We start from the raw sequence: 20,451 nt of genomic DNA on the forward strand, positions 1-20,451 counted from the left end.
CTGCAGACCATTGGTTCCCATCAAGGAGGTGAGTGGCAAAACTTCTTTTGCCTTTTTCTGTGCTTTCCACACATTGAAGAAGCCTCCAGTTCATTGCACTGACTTCCACTTGAGAGTTTTTAATCTATGTAATTGTGTATAGAAGCAGGAGATACATGCTTAATGCTGTGCCATTACAGTTGTTCAACAGTCATTGTCTTTATCTTTCTATTGTGCTTCCCAGGTCATTTTGGGGGGATTTGATAAATTTTATCAAGAGTTTAATTTCATCTTTAGGAAGTGTTCGGTTGCCTATTTATTATTCTGTGACATGTAACTATTAAATTCTTCATCATTTAGGTTTCAATACAAGCCCCATGGTTTTCACCAGCAGTAAAATTACTTTTAAGTGGGTGTGAATTGAAAAACAGAGTCATTTTCTGCCAGTAGTTTCTGTTCTTTGCAGATCTCTTCACCAGATTTCATTCTGAACTCCGTGGGCATCAACAAAACTGACAGTGCTTTCACTTCTGTGCTCTATCTGCTTGGAGAAACTGTGAACAGTGCTGGAAATGGACAGTGGCATGTTTGGGAGGGCAGCTCCAGAAAAGCTGTAGAGGGGCCAGAATATCAATATCTACTGAGGAATTTGGGAAATGGGCTGTCTGTGAAAGGCATGTGTAGCACAGTTTATCCACCCTTGTCAGGCACCTGTGTTCTGGACAGGAGGTGCATGGTGGGATTACACTCTTGGAACTTACGGGATAACACTGGGGAGTGTGAGCTCAAAAGCTTGGTAAAAGTAAGTTCTCCTGCTTAGTTGAAGGACAGTCAGTGAAGTAAATCCTTGTCTGTGTTGGCTGGTCTCTGACTTCTTTCACAGTTAACAACAAACTGTTGCTGGTTTACTTAAAGGTGAACTATTTTTTCCTCCAAACTACTTTCTTTCCTTAATGTATGACGTGAAACTTGAATACCACAGTATTTCAAGTCACAGGTGTCAGTGCTTGATCTGCTGATGTAATATTTAGAGTAGATGCAGTCTGATCAAGCTGATCAGAAATTGAAATCAGTTTCCATCAGTGTCTTGGAAACTTGATGGTCTGAACAACAGTGCCAGTTTGAGTCTTTCCAGAGTGACTTGGATTTGAACTCTGTGTAGCCATAGCTACAGATACTGCCCCATGTGTACTTGCTGATATGAGACCTGTAAAAACATTTGTTTATATCAAAATGGCATCTGTAAATACATTTTCTGGTTGTGGGGGATGCTTGTCAGGGAACTTCACTGCTGTCTTGGATGTACTTGTATAGACCCCATGCATTGCCTTCAGCCATCTCTTATTTTTTATTTCTCTTATTTCTTTCAATCCATCATCTTCTAAAAATTATATGTTTTAGCCAGCAAATTACCTAATACATTGTGTGTTTGAGAGATTTACTAAATACAGATTATCAGGCACAAAGGAATGCAAAATTTGAGTGTGTATCTGAAAGTTGAAAGACAGTGACTTTATTGCTTGCCTATCCTTCCTCAGGATTTTATTGTCCTTTCTGAATGAGTGTTGCTTGCACCTGTGCTGATGGAAACAAATAAAGCCTTGGAGTTCAAATGCTGAGCAAGCTCTTCCTGGGCTTTCAATGAACTGCCTGAAGCTCCATTGAGGATAATGACCCATTGCCCATTTACCTCTCATCTCCTTGTTTAAGGAGGCTTAAATATACTTTGTAAGAAATGAATTAATCATATTTGCCTCTCACAGATTTTGTCCCTGAAACCTGGAGCACAGTCATTACATGCTTTTGTTGTAAATCTACTGGTAATCTGTTGCTTCTTATGGGCCAGGGTGGCTCAGTCGTGAGCCTTTTCTTTCTGGTTGTGGGGGAAGGCTGCTGTTGTTGTCTGAAACTGATTCACAGCGTGCCAAGTAGTACAGCTGAACTAATTTGCAAAGTTCTCTCTTGAAAATAGAATGCTTCCTGGAGTAGGTATTTTAATTTTTGCATTCCTTGCTACTTCTAATTAAGACTAATAGAAAACCTCTTTAGTTTTTGGAACCTTGTTCATGTAATTAAATCTTTGTTTTACTTACGAAGTAGTTTGATAGACTGAGTTCTATGTCTTCACCTTAAAGGAGTATTTTTAAAGAAGTCCAGAGCTGGAGTATTAGAGAAAAATTATTCAAATGCAGAGTCATTCAAGTACTGATACATTATGTTATTGAAAGGAAAGAATGCAAGTACTCTCTTGTAAACTGAAAGCAAGCAATCCTTTATCTGAGCAGTAGTTTTGGCAGTGTCGGTGTCAGCCCTAGCTTTGAAATTTACCTTGGGATAATTAGTGATATGCTAGGAAATGCTGGAATTATGCAGTGCTTGTTCAATCCTGCATTGATTCCTTAAGAAACTTGCAGTGGCTGTTGTCAAAATATTATGATGGGCAGCCTGACTTTGCACATCTAGTATGTGTTTTGGTGATGTCAGGCAGACTTGATTGTGGAAATACTGCCTAAATTGAGATGGTTTTTTTGGTTTTGCTTTGTTGGTTTTTTCTTAATTAAAAGAGGAACTATGACGACTTCAATATAAAGAAAAAACCACAGTCTTCCCAGAATTGTAACATCTTGGAGTCCAAGACAATTCACAATCCTGAATTAAAATAGGACTCTGAAATAAGACTGCTACTTTTTCTTTCTTTTTTTTTTTTTTTTTCTGTTGCTAAACTCCAATGAGTGGCACAGATGCTTTGAAATTGCTTTTTGGGTTTTTTTTCCTTAGTAATATGTAACTTGCCTTTCCCTGGAGAGGGAGGACTGCAATATCTTGTCTGCTGAGAATTCCAAGATAACAGAAGCATTAGGAGGTGCAGAGATCCCACAGATCCTTGAGACTCCTTCTGTCTGATATGATTGACATGGAACCAGTGCTGATGAACGCTCCTGGGCCCAGGCTCAGCCCTGCTGTACTGCCAGGCTTCCATGGAAATGCAGCAGCGTGGACATCCCACTGGCTGGGAGCAGCTTTGTACATTCCTGCTGTGCTGTGCTGGGCCCGGGGAGCCCTCTCAGAAGCTGGGGGTATGAAAAGGACAATGTGGAGACTCCTGGAGACTCTTCTTGGGCCAGCAGAGCCAGAGCAAGGTGCAGTTTGGCCCCATTTATTCCATTCCCAGCCAGATACTCCACAAGCTGGTCTTACCCCATTTCCTACTGGTGTTTGATCAGAAAGGCTGTATGTGCATTACACAGTGTTTAACTGATGGAAGCACATTCTGCTCTTTGAACCTTTGATGGGAGTCTCCTCCTTCTCTGTATCCGTGCCATTCTGTGCTGCGTGGGATACTGCTTGTTCCTCAGTCCTTGGCATAATCCAACCTGAATTACGTATTTCACATTCCCATTTTATCCAGGCCAGATTTCCACTGTTAGGCATTCTTGGATTCAGTATTGGTGAACTTGGAGCTGTGGCTCATTGGGTGGGAACAGTGTGAGTTTACACGGTGTAGCAACTTGGGCTTGGCTTTGTGTGGAAGGTGCAGTGCTGCTGCTGGACCTGGCGTGGCTCGTGCTGTTTTACACTTAAGATGCTGTATCTAAGAGTTTATTTAGATTGTAGTTGACTGGGGTAGTTCTGGGTAGACCCAGCTCCAGTGTGCTGGGTAAATCTGGGTGTCGTCTGCTCGTTAGCATTTAACTGCATTTAAAACAGTGTGGAACTGTTCCTGGAAGCAGTGCCTGTGGCAAGTTCTCTTTGGGAAGGTGAAAGTTGTCAGATGCTCTTAAGGACAGCTGTTGGCTTAGGTAGACTTCTGCAGCCATTCTAAAGGGGGCATTTTAACCCAAAGCAAACGTGACCTAGCATGATGAAAACTTTAGGGTGGCATCGCTCCTGCAAGGTGCCAATTCTTCAATTTCATACAGCTGCCCAGAGCCAGCTGCTGCTGTTTTGCTCCAGACTGCATTAACTTATTATGATTAAAGGAGAACAGGTGTTTGCTGGAGAAGATAAGGGAGGTGGGATGGGAAGAGAAATGTAGAGATTGAAAGAGAGAACTCGCTGATGTTTGCAGAGAAACAGGAGATAAAAGGTAGCGGTTACCTGAGGTCAGCTGATTTCCCTGTTCTGGTGAAATTGTATCTTAGAAATGCTGTCTGGTTGATGAACATACCAAGGCTTGTTCTGCTCTTTGTGCAACTGTGCTGTGCACTGGAATACTGAATTAGAATTCCTTAGGTGCTTCTGATCTCATGGCAGCTGTGAGGAATTACTCAGGTGCTGAATAACCAGCAGATGATGTTGGGGACACCAGTTGTAACTGCTTTTTCCTTATTCTTTTGAGTAGCTCCTGTATTTCCATTCCTAAGAACACAGTATTGTTTAGACTTGCAAACCTTTGTCAGATTTGTTGAAATTGCCTTTGTTCAAAAGTTTGTCTCTGACACAAGTACAGTTTGTTTTTTTTAAGGAAATGAGACTCTTAAAGTTGCTAATTCCTGTCCTTAAGCCGTTATGTTGTCTTCACGATATTTGTGTTTTAATATTTGTATACTTCATAGTCAAAATCTTGCAGGAAAGCAATCTATTTACCGAGTTGTAATATTTATAAATACAAGAAGTTTAGAGTTTGATGTAGACTTAAAATGAGTTGAGGTGTGTTGTGGGCTGGAGGTGTGATGAGTATCATCAAGGTAGCGTTAAAGGCACTCAAGCACCCTAACCAGGCCATTATAGAATTGTATTGCTGTAGTGTTTGGGGGTTACAGATCTGATTGTTCCTGACATTTGAACAGTGTTTCTAATACCAAAGAATTAACTTTTTGTATTTTCTAGTACATTCTGCAGTTGTGCTTCTCTTTTATTATGCATATCTAGTCAGTATTCTGGGATGCTTTTGTGTTCTGGAGACAGAGAGGTAGAAAGACGACGTTTTTTCCTCACTGAAAAGTTGTAGGGAAGTCTGGACAGTTAAACTCTGGCCATTGAACTTCAAGCTGATGCTGTCCTATTAAATACTTGTCAAGGATGGCTCCAATAAAGGTCGGGAAGAACTGTGGTGAATCAATCTAAGGCAGTCATAAATTCTTTATAATAAAAAAAAGTAATTCTAATACGTGAAAGTAGAAAGGGAATGGGAGATGCTGAACTCTGTGGCTATCATCTTACATGCTGTTGATCCTAAGCAAAAAGAAACCCCCTACTAATCACTGAAAACATCTCAATGCATTGAAAAAAATGTGCTGGTTCTCTGTGCGAACAATGGTACTCACACAAAAAGTTACACATTTTTATATCTATATACATATATATTTCTGACAAGATTAGTGTTATTGCTCCTAATGCTGTTTTGTTTAGTGTATGGCTCATTTCCTCTGTTTATTCTGTACCGGTGAACAATTTCTGAGAATAATGTTCATTCTGCAAGTGATCTGGTCTTTCCCATGTGAAGCTGATATCAGATGAGGCTTGGGGGAGGAGGGGGAGGGAACACAATCCATATGCAACTGGACCTCGTTACAGTTTGGAATATGGAGAAATTAGAGTTAAAGATTTTAAAGAGTTTTGTGTTATTTACTTTTGACTAGGTTGTGTTTCTGAAAGTAGAGAAAGTATGCTTTCAAAAGTGATTATTTTTGCTTGCCATTTGATTTTGTACTTGGTATGATAAGTGACCTTTGGATATAAGATATTCCCCACAAGTCCAGCATGATGGTTGTCCTTGAGGTCTAATTACAGTGTGTTCCTCTAGCTCTGAAGTTCTTGCTAAAAATGCACTTAGGAGCTCAGCTTCATTTGGCCACAGTTGTATTCTGAAATTGTATTGCCCTGTTCTTTGCAGTTGATTTGTATTTTTCTCATCTTCTGTCATTTTTTTGGTTTAGTCAATTTATTTACAGGGTTTTTTCTGTGTTTGGGAGCTAGTGTTGTTTCTAGTACTGTAACACACTTTTAGCAAATCACCCTTCTGTGAAAGATTAGGTAAATCACCCAAGGTTTCATTTAAAGCTGGCCAAGTAAAACAGGAGACTGGGGAAACAGCAAGGAAATACTATTTTTTAATTTTTTTTTTTAATATGAAATGTTTTACATTTTTACTTTGACCATTGTGTGTTTTGGCTTCTCATCAGCTACTTGAATAAACAATTATGCTTTAAGTCAGTCTGTTTGTTTTTTTTTTTTTTTTAAGAATATCTGAAAACTTACAGACTAGATGATGTTAAATCAGGTTAGTTAAGCAGCTCAGCTTTTTCTTCTGTGGTGTTACTGTGATAAAAAGATCTCTAAACCATCTTGTGACTACTCAGTGAGATGAGCCTTTGCAAGTATGTGGAAAGACCCCATTTACTGCATTATATTGGTAGAATATATTTAGCTGGAATTTACCTACATCCTGCTCTTCCTCTTTCTGCTGGTTAGTTCTGTCTTGGATGGATCTGTTTAAAGCCTTCAGTGTTCTGGTTTTTTGAGACTTTAATAGTAACCACGTCTTTGCCTACAGATGAGCAATATTGGGGTGAAGTTGTTCCAGATGGGGTGTGGCAATTTTACAACTCTGGTTACTGCAAAGGTGTTTACTTCTCCCAGCTTCACATTCCTCACATTTCCTAGCTTCCCCTGCTCTCAAACTGGCAGCCTGAGTATTCCATGGCTTACAAAGCCAGCAAGAATGTGGGTAGTTTTCAGCTGGATTGGAAGCTGGATTTGTGCGGTTCCCTCACTGTCTCTCGGGGTTCCTGCAGGAGTGCTGATGGTGTTTGAAATGCATGGCTATAGGTGCCATTTTAGTGTGGGCTTGAACTGGGATATATTGATTGTGGAATTGGATCTAGTTCAGGATGAAGGTGTTTGTGTGCCTGGAAAGTAAGAGGGAAACTGGAGGGTAGAAAGGTTTAAGAGGCTTTAACTGAGAAGAAAGATTTGGTAGAGCAAATTTAAGGAAGGAGGAGAAGGTTGAGCTTAGAGATAGGGAAGGAGAACATCTCTGATATTGCTGCCTTGTGAGTGCCTGGAGAAAGAAGCAGCCAATGCAGACACGAAGGAGCTGAGCCTAGGATCGGACTGCCACTGCTGAGACAGAAACTTAGAGATCCTGGAATGCGTGGCTGGGAAGCTCTGGGGCACATATTATCAATTCTTACTGGGGAGAGCACGTAGGCTGCCACTTTGATGAGGTTCAGAGGCTCTCAGAGCGCACAAGGATACCGTAGTGCATCCTGTGGGAATCACTGCCTTAGGTGTGAAACTAGGGAGAAGTCCTGTCTACCAAATCAATTTGCAGGAAGGAGGCTGGGTGAAGTAGAAGTTTTTGGAAAAGTTTGACATGGTTGTTACTGCTGGATTTGAAACAGTGAAAGTGTGAGAACGTGGGGAGGCAGCAGATTGAGGAGGTTCTGAGGCATGGCAGGATGCTGGAGCATGGGAGAGAATAAAGGGCTTGCTTTATTCACAACTGAATGAGTCTGGTTTAACTACTGGCCCATTCAAGGTGGAAGAGAACTAATTTAAAAGGAGAGGCCGACACCATCATTTGGAAGTGAAATCATGTGGCAAGGAAGTTCTTACAGAACTGACAGAAATCAGAAAATGCCCAGGACTGACAATGAGTGTGTTTGTTCCTATTGCTTTTCTGTAAGTACTTTTTTCAATTAAAAAAATCTTAGAAATGCTTCAGAACCAATTGTTTCTGTACTTCAAGCTGCATGTATCCCTAAACAGAGGTGCTGTAAATCAGGGGTATCCACAGAGCTGATACTCGGAGAGGAACTCAAAAGCCTAAAATTGAAATTTTGTTGTGAGGACACAAATTAAGAGGTGAACAAGATAATTTCTGCTAAGGAGCGAAAGAGAACTCGACCTAAGGTCCAGGAGAAGAAGCCCTGCCACGTGTCACTGCCTGTTTTGGTAGCACAGACCTAGCTGAGCTCCATGGAAAACTGCAGCCTCAGTGTGGTGCCTCCTGTCTTTTCAGGAATAAACTCAGTATTATTTCTAGGTACAGAAACCCAAAGGGAAATCATGTCTGTAGCCACTGTATTAATTAGCAGTGATTTAATAAATAAGACCAGTTGAAGTTGGTCAGTGTGTGAGATGTAGAATGCGTAAACAGGAAAATAACAGGTTTCTCCAACTTGGGCTAATACCTCCCTATTTTTTGACCTGAGGCATTAGTTTCAGTATTTCCATAACTTCTCTATTCTGTCCCCTTTACATGGCAATTGTAGCTTTGAAGGGGCCAGTTTGCTTAACTTTCAGTTCTTTATAATCTCAAAGAGGGAGGTTTGGGAGTGATTCAAACTTTTGCAGTGAAAAAGCTGCTCTGGAAGTTGGAGTTACTGTCCTGCTTGGTACAGTGTGTGTTTAATCAGGGTGATGGGGGGATGAAAGAAGTGTTAGAAATGGATGTGTAAGATCCTACAAGGTAAAATTAGCTTTGTTGCTACTAAATTGCCAACAGTTTTTTCTGTCAAGTTTGAAGGAATTCATCTTAATGAAACAATGCTGACAAAATTGGGAAAACAGAGATTTATGAACCTTTGATGCTGGGCAGGGGTTTTTTTGTTGTTTTCTTGTTTTTTTAGATACTATCTATAGCTAAGGATCTAAGTTGTGTGATGGAGTTCTTGGTTTCTTCAGCGCTGTGCTTTGGCCTTGAGAGAGTTAGCTGTCATGGTAATTAGTGGTGTTTAAAATAAAAGGTGGTATTGAGTGGTACCCATCTTTTTGTCTGCTTCTCCATCTTGTGCTTTGTCCAGTGCTGTGTAGGATCTTTAAAGCCTTACAGGAGTGAGACAGAAAAGTGGTTTTTAAAGTCTGATGGTATCCTGTTCAGAGGCTGCTTTTGGGATGTTTTTATATTTGTATGTATGAAAATGTGGATGTATGTGCATACATGATATCCTTATTTCAAGGAAGTTGTAAGTATTTGTTCAGTGTGATTATGCTGTGAAGTGGTTTTCTTCTGAACTTTTCTTTCTGATCCATGCCCACAGACATTCATTAGCTTTAGTTTTTGGAAACCTGTGTGGATGGATCACACAGGACCTTGCAAGGCTGAGGTTGGAGAGAAGGTTGAGGCAGGGATTCTGAAGAGCTCGCTGCTGTTCGAGAACCTTTCCCACAAAGTTTGCTTGTGAAGTGGATTTGTGAACATGTAATACTTGAAATTTCTTGTGAAATGTGGAGATGAAAACTTAGTTGTGTTATAAATGCAAAGATCCACTTAAAAGGAATACTTACCTTGATTTGTGTAGCAGTTAGATAATTGTACAAGTGTTTGGAAATTTAAGACAAGGAGGAAGCAAGAATTGTGCACTGGTAGTTGGGGAAAGGTGTGTGGCCAGGAGACAGAATCCAGTGCTCTGGGATATAAATAAGGTGCTGCGTAAGTGGAGCTGTGGACCTACTGATGTTGGCCTTATTTGAGTGTAGAAGCATTTTTAGAGGGAAGTGGGGCATTTGATAATCCCTCAGTGAAGTGTTCGGGGTTTGAACTCAGTACAGAACTGTTCTGGTTTCCTCTGTAATAAATGTGGTAAGCCTTTATCATTTTGCCGATTAGTGATTCATTATGGTTAAATGTCACGATAGAGGTGTCTATATTTGAAAGCAATAATCATCAGCTCAGTCTGAAATAACCTTATATGTACCCAGCACATTGTTCTTATCTTGGTAGTTTTGTTGTGGTTTGGTTTTTGTTTGTTTTCTTGTTTTTCCCAGTCTTTATTTGATCAGGAAAAGGAAATTGAGGTCTCATGGTCATCTCAAATGCAGACATTTAAAAATCAGGGCGAAAAAAAACCCCAGCAAAACAAAAAACCAAACCCAAGGCATTTGATTAATGAGTAAACTTGTTGAAAGTTCATACTTGAAAGTGCACATCAGATAGGGGTTCCCAGAAAGCTTATGAGGAATAGTTCATAAAAATAGGATTACAAGAAGGGTCTGGTCTCAATCATGAATTTTTGCAGTGGTATTCAAGAACATTGTGCACTAAGAGTTTTCAAGTCATTTGCATCTAAACCTTACCTCTTCTAACCAAATCTATGTGGTTTTGCTTCAGTATTTATTTTTTGTGCTGTCAAAGGTAATTTCTAATAAGAACAGAGCAACTGCACATTGGGTTTTTTCCTTCCTGATGTATTTATGTTTTTGTTTTCTTTAGTATCAGACATTGAAGGTGGTGATGCTTTGCAGCTCAGAAAGGAACATGCCCTCAAGATATTCGCTTACATCAATTCCTGGACGCAAAGGTAATTTTGGATTGAGTTTGAATGCTGAGGATGCTGGATTGCAACAGCAGTTTCCCTTTTTAAAATACAGTACGGTGATTAGAATTAGCAAATTATTATTGTGTAGCTAAGTGATACTTGGGGAGTAGAGGCTATTTTACTACTTAGAAAATAAAAATAAACTCATTACCCAGTGCATTTTGGGCAAAGCATATTTTGAATGCAGTTGGCATTCTGGAGGCTGTAATAATTGTGTAGAAAAACAAATAGCTATATTGTGGTGACAAACAATGTGCCTTGCTGCTTTAACGTGAAATTTTGTGACCGTCTTCTGCAGAGGCAGGGTAGGCTAAGAAGATTTTAAAAAAAGGTGACTGAATGGAACCATCATGTTAAATTTTCCTCCATGTCCTAATACTCTGAGTCAAGGCGTTGAAGGATTGCAGCCCATAGCTACTAAATTGATAAAGAAAATGCTTTGCACATGGTTGTCTTAAATCAACTACATTATTCCTTTTAATCTAGTATTTAAATTACTGTTTTGGGATTGTTTCTTTGAAGTTACGATATCAGCTATTGTGCTTAAGAATAGTTTATTCTTACTTCTCAGCTACTTCTTTCAGCACAAGGAAGTATATGGATATTACTTTTTAGAAAGAATCTACAGTAAAGATGTTTGGAATTTAGTGTTCAGCAGTAGTTTTAAGACCGAACTGAATCCACTAAGTCATAAGAAATATTGGGGGAAGCATGTAGAGGATAAATTGGAAAACATTATTTGGGTATTTAAAAGATTCCAAAAGAAAAAAAATGGATTTTGGATACCTGTGAAAGTGGAAACATCCTCTTTCTCATTTTGCCCAAAAATTATAAGTTAAGTTCATTTTCTTCTAAAAGCCATGTACTTTTAGACACAGAGAAGGAATTTTTAAATCAAAATAAACAGCAGGCACAGAAACCAGACTCCTGTCATTTTGTGACAGGTCCTAGATCCCAGGTTTGTCAGAGAACAATTGCAACCCAGTTTTCCAGGTCATCATCTGTTCAGAGTTTTGTTCTGTTCTACAGCTTGACAAATCCAACCTGAAGAAAAAAAAGAAAGACTGGATAACATTTAGCTCTTTTTTTTCTTCTGGTTTCCTTGTTACCTTCCATATGTTGTAGTGGCTTCATACTGGAGAAGTCTGGAGAGCAGTCCTTATGCTGTTTAAAGGAGAATCTAACAAAGAGGTCACAGGAAGGAGTTTTACTTGACATTTTAATTTCATATCCTGTCTCTACTCTGCCAAATGGGCTTTTGAGAGTTCTGCTTGTTTTGAGTTTCAGGCCTTCCTTAAAAACCACTTTTTACTTTGTTGCCTGCAGTTTAAATCTCTGCTTTCCTTCAGAAGATCATTTGGCAACACGTCCTGAAGAGCACCTTTTTCTTCCATCTGCATGTAGTGTTTCCATTTTAGCTTTCTTCTGGAAATCATTACGTTCGAAGAAGTAGCATGCTCATTTTTTATTGATCTTCTCAATTTTTGGTGGAGCTCTTCTTCCTGTGAGCTCCACATTCCAACAGAGGAAGACTTAGAGGTTTTGCACATACCTCTGTCTTGGAAAAGAATTCTCCAATATGTGAGAAGTCTTCACCAGACTGTTTTCATTGTTATTGAGGATGATTTGTTATACCCGAGGTGGGCAGTAATTTGTAGGCATAAGTGGTGGACCTTTTGAACATAATTTTCCCCCAGGATAAACGCTTGAGGATACACTGGGTTTTGCCTGCAGTCCCTTGTTGTCATTTGTTAATATGGAAATACATTAACAAGTAAATGGCAAGAGTGTTTTTCACATGGGTAAGGGCACACTCCATTTATACAATATTAAAGGGATTTTTCTTCCTGCAAAGATGGAACAAAAGGGTTTAGTTGCTTCAGTCACTGTTCTGTGCTGGAATTAGGGAATCCTGAATGTTACGTTTTTGTTTAACCCACTGAAAAAAAAATAAATGTCTGTATTCAGAAAGTATGTGCTTTAAGAGCTGTAGCTCAAGGCCATGTTTGTGTTCCATCAAGAGAGGCAGCACCCTCTACCTGTCACAGCTCTGGGTTCTCTTGATTTTTTTCCCTAAAAACTAAAATTTGGTAATCCCAGTTTCTCAGTGAAATGCTTTGGTTGCAGAAAAATTTTTAATTGCTACTTATTGATGATTTCTCGCCCTATCTTTTGTCTGCTGATTTCTTTTAGAAATGGTACATGTGATTTTTATATTATTTTAATATCTCAGAACTCTGGTTGTGGACTGGAGTCCATTGTTCTTCACCTAACAGAAGGTGGAGAAGATCTCTGCTGCAAGAAAGCTCCCAGTTTATGTAGCAGAATTTGAGTAAGAAAGAGCTGAGTCCATCTCCCAGAGTCTGTTACAAGCACGTAGCCTTTAATTTTGATTTTCTGTAAGGACAATGCAATGATGGCTTTCTTTTCTGTGTTCTCCAGGATTTAAATCCTTTTACAGGAATATCCTCCACCTTTTTTTTTTTTTTTCAGAATGAGGGAAGTGCTTGTTATGGAAGAAGCAGCTGTTCCCAGACAATAGGTTTAGAGTACCTACCTTAAGGGTTTATGCACCCAGAATCTATTTGGCATACATAGTTATCCTTGCCCACAACTAGAGATATGTTAGAGTTTTTGAACTTCATGATTTAATTGATTTTTTTAATGATATTGTCAAAGGGTGTAGGGTTTTTCCCTCTTGTTCTTTGCAGTGTGTCAGTAGATAATCAGGGGAATAATCTCTGAGCCTGCCAAGTGAAGAAAGTACTGAAGATACTTGAGCTGCTTTTTCCTAGATGGATAAAGGATATCAATGTGCATGGGATCACCATGCAAATGCAGATAAAGGAAGTGAACTTAAATACTCCATTAAAAATAAAATTACTTTGGAGCCCTGTTGATTTGAAAATAACAATAACGAGTTCTTACACAGCTGACAAGAATGTCAGGATGATTTATTGCAGTAAAGAGCAACAGAGAAAGCCAGATGAGGAAACGGAGTCAGAAACATACTGAAAAACGTGACTTCTTCAGTAGCACAGTGACCTTGCCCACAGGACTTTTTTTTTCTATATTTTACTTGCTGTAGCAGCTGCTCAATGATAACAGTTACTTGATAGTTTTGGTAAGCATTTGGAAATAATGGGATGTTCTCGAGGAGGAGGGTTCTGTGACTCCCACTTGCTCCTGGGTAGAGTCTGTTTCATTTGATTTCCTTTATTTTATGATTCTGTCAAATAACTTGTTGTTTAACATGTTTTAATGTGAAGAGTTCTCTTGGTTAAGTACCTGCCTGATTTTAACTGTAGGAATTTTTATTTATGTTTTTCTTCTGTTTTCTTACAGACAATGTTTGTGCTGTTTCAAGGAGTATAAACATCTGGAGATCTTTAACCAAGTAGTTTGTGCGCTTATTAACTTAGTGATTGCCCAAGTCCAAGCTCTGCGGGACCAGCTCTGTAAACATTGCACTATTAATATAGATTCAACATGGCCAGAGCAGAGTAATCATGCTGATGAGCCCCTGAATGTAGAAAGAGAGTCTCACGAAGAAGAAAATGGAGAGCGACAAAAATCTCTAGAGAAAAAGTTTGATTCCGCAAGAACTTGTATCCTGAGCGAGGAGGAGCCCACAAAGAGCACGGATGCTTTTGGCTTATGGAGCACTGATGAGAAGGAGAAGCTGCTGCTGTGTGTGGCAAAAATCTTTCAGATTCAGTTTCCTCTGTACACAGCTTATAAGCATAATACTCATCCCACAATAGAGGTACATGTTCTCCTTGTGTCTATCTGGAATTATTTGGTGAAAGGTTAATTGTTCTCGTTGATGAGCAGATTTTTTTGGTGCTTGTTGCTTTCACACGGGATGGGCACATTCAGCTCTCCTGTTGACTTCAGTAGAACTTTCCAGAGAAACTTTCAAAATGACACATACTCTTCCACTTTCTTTAAAATATGCTGAATTTTTATAGGTAATACATTGATAAGTGTTGGCTGGAACTGTACACTGAATTATTGTACTGTTTAAATAACAGGAAGGCAAAAAGAGGAAGCCTTTCTTCCAGAAGGTAACCCATTAACAGTTTATTAATTTCTTTTCATTGCAATCTGTGGTTCTAGAAGCAAAGCTTCAGAAACTAGACTTTGTGCAAGACCAAACTTGTTAGAACAGCTGGTTAATCAACTGGAATAACTGAGCTTTGCACAGGTTGCTTTGTTCCAGGGTACTGGTTTTTCTCTGATATTTGTTATGGCTGCTATTCACATCTTCCCTATTTGCCTCTAAAAAAAAAAAAAGAAAAATTTTCAAAAATCCTGCCACGCTTAAATCACAGTTTCTGAAATGAGTATGATGGTGTCAGCATTTCCTAGTGGAAACATCACGTTTTTGGAAAGGTTGGCTTTTGATCCAACTTGTGGTAGTCTAGTAACAAGTAAACAGTTATTTTACAGTATTTGTATGCAAAGAAGATGTAGAGTTCACTGTCTAAGAAAAGCTTCTATCCAACAAACTTCTGAGAATGTCAAAGTGGAGAATTAAAGTGCAGCCAACCTACTCTTTTTTATTTTTTATTTAGAGAGTTGTGGGAGCTCACTGGAGCTCTGAGGGGTGAAGTTTACTTTATAAACTTAAGTCCAAAATGAGAAGATGCTGAGTCAGATATAATTATGTAAGTTAGGGTGGTCACAACATCTGATCAGTTCTTACTGAATGAATGCTGCCATATCTGACCATAAATGTGGTTAAAACCCCCTACACAGTGGGTTTTTTAGGTGGGCTGGATTTTGGTTCTTGTCCTACTCCAAGCCATATGGGTGTAAGTTAACAGAGGTAGTTTCAAGTGTGTGTGTGTATAGATATAAAGTGAATTGATTTATCTTCTGCACTCCTGTGGGACATGTACTAAGACTGGCTTCAGAGGAATGTGGAATGAACAATTCCTGGAACAGCTCTTCTGTGGACTATCCCACCTGATTCTTTTAAATTACTATTTCTTCTGGTTTTTTCCTTCTCTTTGAATTTCACTTCCAAACAATCAAAAGAAAATCTCCAAGTGCCTGATGGGATTTCTTTTTCCCTTGGTGTGCAGCCTTGGAGTGATTTAGATCCAGATCTGCTGTAGGTTGCTGTACTGTGATGATGCCCAGCACTCCAGACATACTAATGTGTATATTATATATGTATCGTACTGTTACACATCACTTGAATTATCTAATACATTCATTAGCTATCCTAAAAACACAAGTTAAGGGGAAGCTGAGAATGAAAACCACTTTCCTGAGATACAGGCAGGTAAGGGAAGTTTTTTTTCCTTTCTGCTAGACTTGGTGTGTTTGCAGGTCTGGATTATGGAGGTGTGCCAGCCTGCCGTATTTGTGTACCTTTTGGGGCGGGGTGGGGGGGGGGGAGGTTTTTAATTTTGCTTTTCAAAGGTCCCAGCATCAATAATTTTTCTTACAAATTGATATTTTCCGTATTTGGACAGCACTAGGATTCTGTTACTCTAGAGTAGTGTTAGCTATTTAATGTCAAAACTTTCTACTCCCATGAGTGACTCACTAAGGTTTAGAATTTAATTTTGGATTTCAGTCTAGAGCACATCTTAGTTGAATTGAGACAAGTTATTAGTCCCAGTAACAAGAGCACTTCTTATTTTAAATCAGGCTTGCTCTCAGTCCTCAAGAGATGCTAAAATAAAAAGTCCCTGGTTTAAGTGCATTATCTATACTTGTAAGTTAAACAGATTCCTGAACAGCTGGAATCTGCCAAGAATTTGTTGGGAGAAGCTGCTGTAGCTCTCTCCCCTTCCCATTAAGCATTGTGTTTGCCCTGGAAAAAGGGAAATTTGCTGATCCGGAACAGACTCCAGTCTCCACTCTGACTGACTTTAGAAATTCCTTGTTCTAGATTCTTGAGGTGAATTTTCACAATTTCATGGAGTTATCACACCCACTGAGGTTTCACTGTGCCTAGAAATGGCCTCTTAGGCTGCCGTTTAAAAATTCCCAATGTGAGGCTTTCCCACGGTAACAATTAGCAGTGTTTCTGTTATCTTTTGCTCTGCAGACACCTCCAAGGGCTTTGTTCTTAATGGTAGCAGACAAGTCTTGAAGTCGGATCCTCTTCTCAGCTGCTTGCCAAAGCCATTTTACACTGGGCTGTCTGGTGGAGAAGAAAAACATTCATGTGGAAGCAGGAGGCTTTCCCTTGTTCAGGACTTCATAAAGTTGGATTAAAATGAACAGTAAAGCAAGATTTGTTGTAGTCAAAAAGCTTTCTACCTGCAGGATCATCCAGCTCTCTCCTTAAATGATACAGGCTAAGAATTGCTTTTGTCCCTTGCAACATCTCTAAAGTGAGAGTGAAGACCATGACAGCCTGATTGGTAGCCAGAAGGCCCATGTACACATCTCTCTTAAAATCTGTCAATATTTTTGGTGCCCAGAGGGGCCTTTGTGTCTATTTATCATCCTAAACAAAATTAACTCAAAATACTTTTAAAAATCTGGTTGGTTTTTTGAGAAATGTTCATACTTTTTTTTTTTTTTTTTTTTAATGGGATATTTTTAAGAACTCTTGCATACAGGGTGGTTTATGGCTGTATGCCCTATCCTTTTCATACTTTGTGCTGCAAGTGAAATACCTGGAATGGACACTTTCAGGAGGGGAAAAAAGAATCTATAAAAGGAGGCTCTTAAAATCCTGTAGAGAAAGAAGCAACAATGTGAAGTGCACTCCTGAACCTGGCACTGTCTCAGAATGAACGATGAATGTGGAGGGAGTTACCCGACCATTTAGCAGATCTTGACAGAGGATGAAATGAAAGTGGAAACAAAATCAGTTGTTGAGGTGTCTGTAGCTGCAGTCCCTGACTCTTTGGGGTCTTGTGCTCTCTGCTTCTCCTTTTCAAGTAAATATTTTCTTGGAAGATGTCTGTGCTTTCCACCAAGGTTGTCTCCAGGTCAGACCTCAGCCAGTACATTTTATTATGGGATGTTTGGAAGGAGCCTTAAAGCTCATCTCATTCCAATCCCCTTCTACTATCCCAGCGTGCTCCAAGCCCTGTCCAGCCTGGCCTTGAACACTTCCAGGGATGGGGCAGCCACAGCTTCTCTGGGGAACCTGTGGCAGGGCCTCACCATCCCCACAGGGAAGAATTTCTTCCTAATCCCAAATCTAGCCCTGCCCACTGGCAGTTTGAAGCCATTCCCCCTTTTCTTTTTGCTGTATGGCTTTGGGCCAACACTATCCCTGCCTGCCTTTCTCCAAAGTCCCTCTGCAGCTTTTCTCCAGGTAAAGGTCTTGGGGAGCTGCTCGAGGTTCTGGTGAAGTGATAGTGGGATTTAATGCCATATTAGATTCTCATGAGGAATTCTCTTATTTCCTCATAAACTCGAGCTTAAGGAACTCTCAGACTGTTCTGTTTCCCATCTGCAAGAACAGAAGTCACATTTCCAGACTCAGTCTCTCAACTGCAGCCTTTTCCAAGCTTTGCAGGACTCATGCAACAGCCCTCTGTGAGTTTGGGATTTCTGCATTCTAAGAACTGCAGTTCACTTGGCAACAAATCTGCTTTTTTCAAGAAAACTAATGAAATTTCTCACACCGTTTCTGCAGTTTTCATGAGCAGAGCACTGAACACCTTTTCTTGCTGCTTAAAAACATACCACCTACTGCCTTCAAAGCTGTTTTAAAAATAACTGGTAGAGTATCACGAGTTCAGGCATGACTTAGAGTTCAGCAGAAGAAAAAAAAGAGAATAAATGCTTAGCTATAATATGAGCATATTGAATAATTCAAAATGTTTGTATCACACTTAATCCATCCAAAATTGCTTGCCTCCAGCATCCTCTGGTACAGTTCTAAGAAGCTTACTCCTACACAGCTATTTAAAATATATTCAGGAAATTTCATTTAAAAACTTTACTTTATGTTAAACTTGCATTTGATTTGTGACTATCAGTACTGGGTGTTTGGCATGGAGGGGTGAGAAGAAAAGGAATGTGTCCTTTACCTACAAGTATCCATGGCAATGTAGAGTTTTACAGCCACATTTTATACCTTCAGTGCCCTTTTGCCCCCAGCAATGTGCATGAAACCCACAATAAGTTACAGCCCTAATAAGGAAGCTTCCCACTCTATACTGCCCAACAAGTGGATGTTGTGGACATTAAAAAGAAAAGCTGTTTTCCCAAACCCTTTTCAGTTTAGTGCTTCCAGAAAATAGATTTCTTGTTGCAGCAAGTAGCCAGCAGAGTGATACGGTGATACAATTCCTTCCCCGTCGTCACTTAGCTCACTCCTGTAAAAATTTGGCATTTATTAAAAATAAATATATACTACATATATATAGTATATATACTATATATACTATATATAAAAATATAGTAGTTGAAATTAAAGATTTTTGATATTTATGGCAATGAATATTTTGACATTTTAACCCTTTAAATCATTATATGTAGGATTGTAGGATGTCCTGGATTTTCGTCTAAATTCAGATGTTTGCATAAATGTCCCATGTTTATTAGAAATTGCATTCCAAAGTCCCTGGGTTGGTTATGTTCTGTATTTCTCAGGCTGGCGTGACAAACTATCCCCTTTACCATATTCCTGTTAAAAAAATTAGTGATCTCAACAGGGGTGGGATTGAAGAATAATCTGTTAATCCAGCTTTTGAGAGCCACTGCTGAAATGTTCTCCTAAGTATATTTGTGTATTCATATATATTAGCAGAGGTAAAAAGTACAGAAAAGTCTGTTTTGCATTGTAAAAGTGGAGCAAAGCTTGAGCTTCTGTCCTCCTCTGAATTAGGAATTTGGTTTTTCTGTTGTTGACTGTGATACCTGGTAAATGGCAGTTGCTTTTTTTTTTCTATAAATGTGCTTTTATTGCTTGAATTAATTTTAATTTTTTTCTTTAAACAGGATATTTCTGCTCAAGAAAGCAATATATTAGGGGCGTTCTGTGATATGAATGTAAGTTGTCCACTTTTAAATAGGTGCACATTTCCTAGAAACTTAAAATAACCATATTCATTCCTCTGTATGGATTTGTGTTACACTAATGTAGCTTTTGACTTTCCTGTATGTCTGAATGATCTACTATTGATTCTTCTCCTGTTTTTTGACTGTTTCTAGGATGTAGAAGTACCATTGCACTTGCTTCGTTATGTTTGTCTGTTTTGTGGAAAAAATGGCCTTTCCCTCATGAAGGATTGTTTTGAGTACGGAACCCCCGAGACGCTGCCATTTCTTATAGCACATGCATTTATCACAGTGGTGTCTAATGTGAGTATTCCCTTTAAACTCTGTGACTTGAGCACAAAAAGTGAAAGGAATCTGAAGTCTGGAGGAACTCTGTGGGACCAGGGAGGGATAAAAAGGCTGTAAATTTTCCGTGTTGGGAATGAGGTTTGCTCATCCGTAGAGCATTTCATTGTCCAAACCTTCTGCATCTCCTGGAAGCACACAAGTAGTTTTCCAAGTTCGTACCTAGATAGGAAGATTGTAACAGCCCCAAAAGATACATACAAGAATGTTGTCAGAGGCCATTTCTGCCCCTGAAATTGTGCCGTGGAAGTGGTTTCAGTTTCTTTAGGGTATTCTAACTTCTCAGCTATTCCCTATGAGGCCCAAAGGATTTATTTTTGCTTCAATTTCATGTGATTTTATACCATTATACACATTTGCAGCATAGAGGTAATCATCTTTTTTCCCCCTTAGTTTTAGAATGCATCTCCTCCATCATTTCTGCATTTTGAAATCTCAGGGATTTTTGTCTGGCAGAATTACGAACTGATTTTAGTGGAGATTTGAAGGAGATTGGTGATAAAAATAAAACCCAGTCCTGGAAGGACATATGAAGACTTGGTGTAATGTGAGGGTAGAAGTTGTGACCTGTCTTGGGGATGGGCAAAAAGGAAACCAGTAGTTTGTTATGCCTTGTACAAAGTGAGTTTGACATCATTTTGACACTGTTTGCAATTTTAAATACTTAAAATCTGATCCTTCCTCCCACACATCTTCCCTTCCTTGTTGCTGTTATCCTCCAACCAGGAGGATGTTCTGAGTAAATACTGGAATGGCTTTGCACAGAGGGAGCCAGTGATTGAAATCAAGCTGGTGTTGAGGATCTGTATCCCACTCTCCTGATCCTTTAGTGTGGTAATTCCTGACTTGTAGGTCAGAGACCAAATGGGCAAGG

At 39.3% G+C, this 20,451-nt stretch overlaps 1 protein-coding gene across 11 annotated transcripts in view; it reads left to right on the plus strand.

The window, feature by feature from the left end:
• Positions 1-20,451, plus strand: part of USP34 (ubiquitin specific peptidase 34) — a 112,633-nt gene that overhangs the window by 7,264 nt on the left and 84,918 nt on the right. For all 11 annotated transcript variants that reach the window (XM_032103737.1, XM_032103745.1, XM_032103742.1 and 8 more), the window contains exons 2-5: positions 10,139-10,226; positions 13,590-14,010; positions 19,173-19,223; positions 19,386-19,535. In XM_032103737.1, the coding sequence (XP_031959628.1) occupies positions 10,139-10,226; positions 13,590-14,010; positions 19,173-19,223; positions 19,386-19,535 (710 nt within the window). The remainder of the gene's footprint in view (positions 1-10,138; positions 10,227-13,589; positions 14,011-19,172; positions 19,224-19,385; positions 19,536-20,451) is intronic.

This window comes from Corvus moneduloides, chromosome 3 (assembly GCF_009650955.1).
Source record: "Corvus moneduloides isolate bCorMon1 chromosome 3, bCorMon1.pri, whole genome shotgun sequence".
NCBI lineage: Eukaryota > Metazoa > Chordata > Aves > Passeriformes > Corvidae > Corvus > Corvus moneduloides.